The sequence below is a fragment of the Pecten maximus genome, chromosome 12, assembly GCF_902652985.1.
Source record: "Pecten maximus chromosome 12, xPecMax1.1, whole genome shotgun sequence".
NCBI classification, from domain to species: Eukaryota; Metazoa; Mollusca; class Bivalvia; order Pectinida; family Pectinidae; genus Pecten; species Pecten maximus.
Window position 1 is genome coordinate 17,303,703 of NC_047026.1, and position 11,283 is coordinate 17,314,985.

General features: G+C 34.9%; 1 protein-coding gene across 1 annotated transcript in view; it reads left to right on the top strand.

Annotated features, from left to right (window-relative positions):
- Positions 1-11,283, top strand: part of LOC117339369 (sodium/potassium/calcium exchanger 3-like) — a 79,176-nt gene that overhangs the window by 50,226 nt on the left and 17,667 nt on the right. The window contains exons 3-7 of the mRNA XM_033900923.1: positions 3,977-4,077; positions 6,007-6,093; positions 8,610-8,710; positions 10,103-10,326; positions 11,092-11,157. Coding sequence (XP_033756814.1) covers positions 3,977-4,077; positions 6,007-6,093; positions 8,610-8,710; positions 10,103-10,326; positions 11,092-11,157 — 579 coding nt within the window. The remainder of the gene's footprint in view (positions 1-3,976; positions 4,078-6,006; positions 6,094-8,609; positions 8,711-10,102; positions 10,327-11,091; positions 11,158-11,283) is intronic.

The following is an 11,283-nucleotide window of genomic DNA, read 5'->3' on the forward strand; positions in this document are numbered from 1 at the left end:
TTGTTTTTTCAAGATTGAAAGTCTAACACTTAACTTGCTTATGATAATAAAGTTCATTGTTCTAATACATACATATATAATCCTAAAACACTCTTTGCATAGAAATAGATTGCTTGGATATATTTAGTTGTTTTTTTTGCCCATTTTTGCAACATATGCACAAAAAAGAAAATCCTAATTCATCGCTTATGCCATACAAACAATGCCAAATTTCATCCAATGCCCCGAATTGACGACGAAAAACACTGCAGTAGGGAAGAGGTTTTTGTGTTAACTCTTTACAATCATTATCCTAATGTTATCTTCATCAAACCTAACAAATCGGACAATGATTTTTCCCCCATTTGTGCATCATATGCCACAAAAAAAAAAAAATCCTAATCTATTGCTGATCATGGCATACAAAATTTTCCCAATTTCATCCATGTGGCAATTCCCCAAATTGATCAGGAAAAACTGCAGTAGGGGTGAGGTTTCTGTGTTAACTCTTCATCATCATCATCCTGAAGTTGTCTTCATCAAACCTGATAAATTAGAATTAGAACATTTAACACAGAAAAACCTGATTTAGCTCAACTGTATAGAAACACTGTTATAGTACCTCACAGGCTGTGTATCAAATTGATTTAGCTATTTACCATTTAAAACAGTTAATTCTGTTGTGTTAATAGTTATTCCACAGAATAGAATCTGCCATTATTTATCAGAAAGCAAAAATATTTTTGGTGAAGTAAAAGGTCACATACCTGGTACGTGTATGAAGGAATCATTGTAGTGTCAGTGATTATTTGTAGTCGGTTGTCGAAACAAGAGTCTCCATGCAATAAATTCAGTTCCACTAGACCCATCAAAGTCAAATGTCATACGGTGCTTCCTCAATATTGAAAGTTCTTGCAAATAGGACTACTTTTCAGGTCAAAGGTTTCATTTTGTTTCCTTACTAGAAGTGCTTGTTTTCCCGATGTGCACTCAACAATTCTTCTTGCTATTGCATAATCAGCATTTAATTGTAATCAGAACGGACATGATAATGTATATCATTTGTATGTTCAGTGTCATCATTGATTACTGTATTTATCCTCAAGTAAGCCCCTCACCTGGTGTAAAAGTTTAGTACCGTATTTATCCTCAAGTCAGCCCCTCCCCTAGTGTAAAAGTTTAGTACCGTATTTATCCTCAAGTCAGCCCCTCCCCTAGTGTAAAAGTTTAGTGCTGTATTTATCCTCAAGTCAGCCCCTCCCCTAGTGTAAACGTTTAGTACTGTATTTATCCTCAAGTCAGCCCCTCCCCTAGTGTAAAAGTTTAGTACTGTATTTATCCTCAAGTCAGCCCCTCCCCTAGTGTAAAAGTTTAGTACTGTATTTATCCTCAAGTCAGCCCCTCCCCTAGTGTAAAAGTTTAGTACTGTATTTATCCTCAAGTCAGCCCCTCCCCCAGTGTAAAAGTTTAGTACTGTATTTATCCTCAAGTAAGCCCCTCCCCTAGTGTAAAAGTTTAGTACTGTATTTATCCTCAAATAAGCCCCCTCCCCTAGTGTAAATGTTAAGTACCGTATTTATTCTCAAATAAGCCCCCTCCCCTAGTGTAAATGTTAAGTACCATATTTATCCTCAAGTAAGCCCCTCCCCTAGTGTAAAAGTTAAGTACTGTATTTATCCTCAAATAAGTCCCCTCCCCTAGTGTAAATGTTAAGTACCGTATTTATCCACAAATTAGCCCACTCCCCGGGTGTAAAATTTAAGTACCTTATTTATCCTCAAGTAAGTCACATTCCCTTGTGAAAAAGTTTGGTGCAGAAGTTTGAGGAGGGTTTAATCTGATGATTTTGCAAAAATGAAGAAGATGGCTTATTTGTAGACAGGGTTTTTTTTTGCCGATAAATGCTATACATGATTCCGATGGTCAGCATCTTCATTCTACAAGATGACTGTTGGTTTTAAAGCTGATGTACTTTAAGTGACTGTTTTGATCATTTACTTGCTAAAACATCATTATAATTAAACTTAATTTTGTAAATTGTCATTTGATTGCAATTTGTAAACTTTCCTGTAAATGTGGTTATTTCCGCGGAGGTTTTATTTCACAATTCCTATAGGTAAACTTTATGCTTGGAGATTAATCCTGCAAATTTTTCTTGTTCACCTGTTACTTAAAGGGACAATTTAGTCAAGTTTGTTTACCTTTTTAACATTTCACAAATTATTTCATGAAAGTGTGCTTCAGTTCTCCTTATGAACTATCCTTGGTCGTAGATTGGTACAAGTTTATGTTTTCCATGCGTTTTTTAATTAATTGTAAGGGGGGTCATAATCGTATAACCATACGATTTATATGCAAATGAGCAAGTCGTCTCTATACACACTGTGTATACATGTGTGCAAGCACAGCCCCGTCTCGTGACTGTAAACAACATTGGTTTGCATTTGAAGCTGTTAGCAGATATTTTAACTATAGGTTGCGGGTCTCGTACCAAACGTAGACAGTGAATGGATAAACAAAATGTATGGAGAATTACTGTTAGGTCACGAATATAACAGATGTGAGTTTTTTCGAAACGGTTGTGACAACAATGAAGAAGTTCATACAGTTGCGAGCGAGTTTGCCAAGACAGTTCTGTACAACTTCCATTATCATAATTCCATTCATGCTTGTTATAAGTATTGTTCTGATTACATCATGGATGAAATAAATCACTTAGATTGGTGTTAGCGTTTGTTTGCATTTGTACACAAATGAAAATACAATCTTTTTCAGCATACGTATCGGCCGTATACATGCATGTGTGTACACAATAACGAATTCCCGTTCGGTGACCCTGGAATAAACCTGTGTTTGGTCGATTTGAATTGTCAAAATAGTAAATCATTATTGAATCTATCAACTATGATACATGTAACAACTGTTTGCCACGCATGTTGTTAAAGCAAAATCCAAAGAAATAAGGATATATGAAATTACATTTACCGTGTCGTCACTCTGTGCTTCGATCGCGTGGATGTGTTTACAAGTAACTCTGTTCCCGCCAGAGGGCGCAACACGTTGCACTATATTTGGAGTATTGCTATATTTGACGTGGGCTTTCCCCAAACCTTAAACTGACCATACTGGACATTGGCTATGTAGTAGATAACTGTTGACCGCAAATTCTTTTGTCTGGATATATGTTTTATTGATTCTGCTTGAATTATAAAAAGCATGCTTGACTAAATTGTCCCTTTAACTTTCACATACATAAGTGGGAATTTTTTGTGGCCGAATGACCATAGTGTATTTCACGTAAAATTCCCCTTCGTCAATTTCCACATTCACAGTTTTTGACAACTAACTAAAACGAGGATCCAATGATAGAGCCAACACTTTAAGGTTCGTTTGGTTCTTGATATCCCTTGCCTACATGCAGGATACAACAGTGATAAAATATGCAGAGCTATTGAGGAATAAAGGACAACTTAATTAAGACAACTGAAGAGGCCTTAACTTCAACCTTGCTAAATTTTAACTTTTAAACAATATAGCCTATTAGATTTTATCTGCTGTTTTTGCTGGTCTTATTGGATTTAAAAAGATATGAATAATTTTTTTTTTTTTTTTTTTTTTACTGAGAATTCAAATTAAGGGTAAACAATTTCAAGTCTTCAGCCTAAATAGTAAATAGAGAGAGCTGGTTAATATGGGTATCCCACACATTTCCATGTCTGATTAAGGAATCAAAACCTTTCAACTTGATGAAAACTGTTATATTCCCTGCACCACCTCTTGGACATTACTAAATAAACATCCATGAACAAGGTGAATATTACTAACTTGAATAGATGAACACATTTTCGTTGTTAATTTGCTTGAAAAAAAGTTGAAAATACATGTTGAATTGGATACTTTATAGCAGGACTCTACATCATAGTGATTTGTACTTCCATGTCAGTCATAAGGGTCTCCATATTTCTATATTATTTTTTTGTAAAATTTTATGTTGCAGCTTTACAGATCCAGTCTGATGTTGCCGGGGCAACCTTCATGGCGGCAGGCAGCTCGGCCCCTGAGCTGGCTACGGCAATCATTGCTGTTTTCATTGCCAAGGTTTGTTTGCTGTTATTTACTTTCACACTTTAAGATGCTACATCTCTGACAAAGAGTAATTATGATGGATTGAAAACAAGAGCAGGTTGTTGTATATTTTTATACAATATCAGAAGGTACATCACTTACCTTATTACTGTACATCCCTCCAAAAGTTTGAACTCTGCCTTTTATCATATAAAAATGATTTATTGTATCCCAAAGATATTCTATCATACCACTCTGCCTCGATATTTGGAATATATTTTGGCATGTAACTTTCAGCTTATAAGAGCTTATACAGATAATACGATATTGTTGCTTTTTTGCAAAATGAGACAGAGTTAGAAATAAGATATTTTGTTTCTTGGTCTTTAATTATCCATATTTCTCTTAAGGGGGCTGTGATAACTTAGTCAGTTGGAGCGCTGGCCACGTAATCTATGATGAAGATCTGAGGTGCGTGGTTCGACGCTCCCCACCCGTGTCAGTTTGTATTTCTGGGGAAGCTGAGAAATGAACCGGTCTCAGTGCTCATGAGGTTGTGTCTTTGGGCAGGAGACTTGATTTACTGTGATTGCTCTGGATGGCATGCGACATGCTTCCCGTATGTTGTTCAATGAGGTAGCCACCAGCTACTACAAGGAGACTCCAACTCACAGGGGATAAACCCAACAGCAACAATATTTCTCTTTATATACTAGCATTTTTACAATTTCTCAACAGAAGGGCAATGATATGTAGGTCTGTTTGCCACATTTCTGTGATCACATATGACTTGTCTTACATCTAGCTATGGTGTAATACATGTACAAACATTACAATGAAACCATTGTTCAGATGAGTGAAGTTAAGTGATGTGATCACGATTCATTAAACACAGTTTCTGCTTTAAGAATTTTGTAAGAAGACTCTATTTAATGTCTCGGGAAGCAAATGATATTTTTAATAAGTTTAGACTCTAATCGTTTTTACCATATAATTTTCTTCAAAGAAGTTATTATCTAGCATCTTTAATCATTTTAAAACTGATGAGTTTGACTTTCTGGAATATAGACATGCGTTTGTATTAAGTGAATTTCTCATCAGTTATCAGCAATGATTATAACTTACAAATGTCTACTCAGAAATTGATTCATCATTGTTTGTCCTTTCTTGAACAAACCTCAAAGAGTATTTTAATTATTGCATGTACTTTAAATTTTTTTCTTTTTTTTTGTAGTAATTAGAAATCTGCTGATACAAAATCAGATTGATGTGAGATGTCTGTGAGCCATATCTGTATAACAATATGTATCACACTCTAGCTATTCCTAATTAATGAATGTTTATTATTAGTGGTTACCTGTCCGATCGTGTCTGAAGATACACCTGTACCAGGCACCGGTCATTAACACATCATTGTGTATCATTATCGTCCTCCTGTCTGTAATTTAGTACCTGTAATTATGTACCTCCACCTGTAGAAGTCAATCCTTATACATTGTGTATTTAATAGACTGTCTCTCATACCTTATCTTGTGTGCATGCCCTTGTTTGTTGATAAATGTCAAAAAATATTTGCTGACGAAGAAAACACAAAATGTGAAAAAGAAAAAAAAGTGCTGACCAAATCATATTTGGGTCTTTAATATCACATCACTATGTTTTGCTCAGAAATTTAAAAAAAAATGTTTTTGATTAATCAAGACAGGTGTTCCTAATTTACTTATAATTTAAAATTATCTAGATCTACAGGGTTTGATGGATTTTTTTGATCAGTAATAATGCTTGGTTATCAAAAAATACAGATTAATGTATGTGTTTGAAAACAATCCCAGATTAATTTTCAAACATTATTGACATACATAACACATGTTATGGCATAAATTGACATTTTGTTGTAATAATTTGCATTTTCTTATACTGAATTAATTAAATTGAATTGGATACTTGTTTCCATGGTTACAGGATGACATTGGACTGGGAACAGTTGTAGGATCTGCTGTGTATAATGTGATGTTTGTCATCAGTGTGTGTGCACTACTGGCTGGTATGGTAAGTATGACAGATATGATGTCATCATTATGTGTACTCCCCTATAATGTCATCATTATTTGTGCTCCCCTATAATGTCATCATTATTTGTGCTCACTTATGATGTCATCATTATTATTTGTACCCTCTTTACAATTTAAGTAAGCGTTTTTGTGTTACGTAAGATCATAGTCTTTGATATGTCACTTTTCTGTTGCCATTCATGTGTCCACATTAACATTAAAAAGTTTAATTTAGATCAGTTTCTCAGAAGAAAAAGGTGAACCATATCCATATTTGGTATACAGTTACATCACTGATCTTTCAAAACTCATGTCATGTGGGATGATATTTTACATGGAAAAATAAGCGGAAACAAGTGAAGAAATGTTCACTGCTCGTGTAGGTAGCCGGATAACACCCATCAACAGGTCTTCAATGTGGCATTTTAATTGATAACACTCCCAACTACAATGTAGTAGTTCAAAATGATGACAATGACTTTGTCATTGCTGCTCAGGGGGCAAAGGCCCAAGTAGTGATAACTTTGACATCAAAGTTTCAAAATATCTTTAACTGTTAATTTTTTATTAGGTCATCTGACCCGAAGGGTCAGGATGACCTATAGTCATCATGCTTCGTCCGTCGTCGTGCGCCGTGCGCCGTCCGCCGTCCGCCGTGCGTAAACTTTTCACATTTTAAACTTCTTCTCAAGTTCCACCAGTGGGATTGAGCTGAAACTTGCCTGAAATGATGCTGGGATGGTCCTGACCAAGTGTTGTTAATTTTCGGGTCGGTCCGAAATCCAAGATGGCCGCAATTGCCGCCATTTTGAAAACACATTTGAAACTTCTTCTCAAGTTCCACTGGTGAGATTGAGCTGAAACTTGCCTGAAATGATCCTGGGATGGTCCTGAGGAAGTGTTGTTATTTTTCAGGTCGGTCAGAAATCCAAGATGGCCGCCATGGCAACCATCTTGAAAAACACATTTTAAACTTCTTCTCCAGTTCCACTGGTGTGATTGAGCTGGAAATTGGTGAGGATGTTAAGGAAGGAGAGCCAATAAAGTGTTGTTATTTTTCGGCTTCGTAAAAACTTTGACATGGCAGCCACGGCAGCCATTTTGTAACATGATTGCGCAATCATTGTTCTTCTGAACAACACCTATTTCAAACTTCTTCTCAAATTCCATCAGTGGGATTCAGCTTTAACTAACCAGAAATGATCCTGAGATGGTCCTGACCAAGTGTTGTTATTTTTCAAGTCGGTCAGAAATCCAAGATGGCCGCCATGGCAACCATCTTGAAAAACACATTTTAAACTTCTTCTCCAGTTCCACTGGTGCGATTGAGCTGGAAATTGGTGAGGATGTTCAGGAAGGAGAGACAACAAAGTGTTGTTATTTTTCAGCCTCGTAAAAACTTTGACATGGCAGCCACGGCAGCCATTTGTAACATGATTGCGCAATCATTGTTCTTCTGAACAACACCTATATCAAACTTCTTCTCAAATTCCACCAGTGGGATTCAGCTCTTACTAAGCAGAAATGATCCTGAGATGGTCTTGACCAAGTGTTGTTATTTTTCAAGTCGGTCAGAAATCCAAGATGGCCGCCATGGCAACCATTTTGAAAAACACATTTTAAACTTCTTCTCCAGTTCCACTGGTGCGATTGAGCTGAGTTCCACTGGTGCGATTGAGCTGAAAATTGGTGAGGATGTTAAGGAAGGAGAGCCAATAAAGTGTTGTTATTTTTTCGGCCTCGTAAAAACTTTGACATTGCAGCCACGGCAGCCATTTTGTAAAATGATTGCGCAATCATGGTTCTTCTAAACAACACCTATATCAAACTTCTTCTCAAATTCCACCAGTGGGATTGAGCTCTTACTTACCAGAAATGATTTTGTGATGGTCCTGACCAAGTGTTGTTATTTTTCAAGTCGGTCAGAAATCCAAGATGGCCGCCATGGCAACCATCTTGAAAAACACGTTTTAAACTTCTTCTCCAGTTCCACTGGTGCGATTGAGCTGGAAATTGGTGAGGATGTTAAGGAAGGAGAGGCAACAAAGTGTGGTTATTTTTTGGCTTCGTAAAAGCTTCGACATGGTAGCCACGGCGGCCATTTTGTAACATGATTGCGCAATCATGGTTTTTCCTGAACAACACCTATTTCAAACTTCTTCTCAAATTCCGTCAGTGGGATTCAGCTGTAACTTACCAGAAATGATCCTGAGATGGTTCTGGCCAAGTGTTGTTATTTATTGGATCGGTCAGAAATCCAAGATGGCCACCATGGCCAACAGTGCCACTATATACTTGCTACAGAGAATACATACTACAATAATAGAAGGTTTTTAATTTAGAGTCAGATGACCGTTAAGGCCCCTGGGCCTCTTGTTCTACTTGGAATCAAGGATTCAAATTTTATAGTTATATGAAGCAAAAATGTTCCCAAAAATGTAGAAATATTTGTACACGATTTAGATGCACCATTATATTAACTTGTGTTGTAGAGTATTTTTACCTGTGTTGTAGGTAGTATACCTAAACTGGTGGCCATTGATCCGAGATTGTGTTTTCTATTCCCTAAGTGTTGCTGCCCTATCACTTGTGATATTGGATGGAAACATCTACTGGTAATATAATATTTGTTGTCTCATGTGAGAAAAACCAAATCAATGGCTGTATGATCATGACATAGTCTGATAGTATTAGCCTCTTTAGTAAGCGATTAGGGTAGGGCTAATTAGTAATTACGGAATTAAAGATGTTAGTATAATGTTACTAATGTTACTAAGATACCACAATGCAACTATAATTATACTATAATGTAACTATAATGATACAATAATGTAACTATAATGATACCATAATGTAACTATAATGATACTGTAATGTAACTATAATGATACTTTAATGTAACTGTATAATGTTACTATGCTGATACAATGATAATATATCATTTATAATTTAACTAAGATGCAATTACGGAATTAAAGATGTTAGTATAATGTTACTAATGTTACTATAATGATACCATAATGTTAATATAATGATACTATAATGTAACTATAATGATACTATAATGTTACTATAATGATACTATAATGATACTGTCACGTAACTGTAATGATACTATAATGTAACTATAATGTAAATATGATGATACTATAATGAAACTATGATGATACTATAATGTTACTATAATGATACTATAATGTAACTATAATGATACCATAATGTAACTATAATGATACTATAATGTAACTATAATTATACAATAATGTTACTATAATGATACTTTAATGTAACCATGATGATACTTTAATGTAACCATGATGATACTATAATGATATTATAATGTTACTATATATATATAAGATGTAATTACGGAATTAAGGATGTTAGTATAATGTTACTAATGATGTTACTACAATTAATATAATGAACTATATTGTAAATATAATGTAACTATAATGAAACTTTAATGCAACTATAAGGTAACTATATTGTAACTATAATGATACTGTCATGTAACTATAATGATACTATATTGTAACTATAATGTAAATATGATGATACTATAATATAACTGATGATACTATCATGAAACTATAATGTAACTATAATGATACTATAATGTTACTGTAATGTTACTGTAATGATATTGTAATAATACTATAATGATACTATAATGTTAATGTAATGATATTATAATATTACTATAATGTAACAATACTGATACTAGAATGTTACTATAATATTACTTTAGTGTTACTATAATGTTTCTCAAATATGAAGGCATATCCTGCGAACCACTTAACATATTTCATTTATATTTACACCATAGTTTCATGACACCAAGTCATTGATCAAGGTTAAAGGGTCAAAGGTCATCTTTGACCCATCTGCACAGGATACATCATTGTATAGGAGCTGGGACATTCATGTCTTATAGAAAATTTCTGGTTATATTCTGGTTTACTTCTGCCTGAATTAGAAAAAAATTGCTGACTTTCATGTTACAGGTATGAGGCTTTAGGTCTGGTGCTTTTCTACCTGGTGTATATAGTGATAATGTACTACAACAGTAAGCTAGAGGCGTGGATCGTACCAAAGGTGAAATGGTGTGGCCAGGCTGCTACGCGGAAGAAGGAACCAGAATCCATCGTCCTGTACGACAAGTTGCGGGACGCCAATAGTAACGGTGCTGTAGTGCTTAATGCAAATAGCGTGTCGGAGTCTTTATCAGGTAAATACCCATACAGAGTCTTTATCAGGTAAATACCCATACAGAGTCTTTATCAGGTAAATACCAATACAGAGTCTTTATCAGGTAAATACCCATACAGAGTCTTTATCAGGTAAATACCCATACAGAGTCTTTATCAGGTAAATACCCATACAGAGTCTTTATCAGGTAAATACCCATACAGAGTCTTTATCAGGTAAATACCCGCACTGAGTCTTTATCAGGTAAATACCCGTACAGAGTCTTTATCAGGTAAATACCCATACAGAGTCTTTATCAGATAAATACCCGTACAGAGTCTTTATCAGGTAAATACCCGTACAGAGTCTTTATCAGATAAATACCCATACAGAGTCTTTATCAGATAAATACCCATACAGAGTCTTTATCAGATAAATACCCGTACAGAGTCTTTATAAGGTAAATACCCGTACAGAGTCTTTATCAGATAAATACCCATACAGAGTCTTTATCAGGTAAATACCCGTACAGAGTCTTTATCAGGTAAATTCTAATTAATCAGCTGCTCATGAACTTTACATCTGAAGCTAACCTATAGATGACATATTCAGAATGATATACAAATCTTATCTGCAAGTGAAGGTAAAATATTTTACATGATTATAGCTCAAGTAAAATTTTAGAATTTAATTTCTTTCATTATGAGATCAATTCATGATGCATAGCTCCATTAATATTTCTGTATTTAAATCCTATGATATAATTTACATGTATACCTCTACAAGTCTTCATGTCGTGTTCCAGATGAGCTGACAGCACTAACAGACTCTGATTCAGATGATCCCGGGGAAGGCCATACAATGAAAATGGGTAAAGATATTTTCTGTTTTGTCTTTATTCATGCATAAAATTTTGTGCTTGTATTTACAGAAATGTAATTGCTCAATTAAACTATTTTTAAAATTGTACATTATTTATCCAGCACTGCAAAACTCA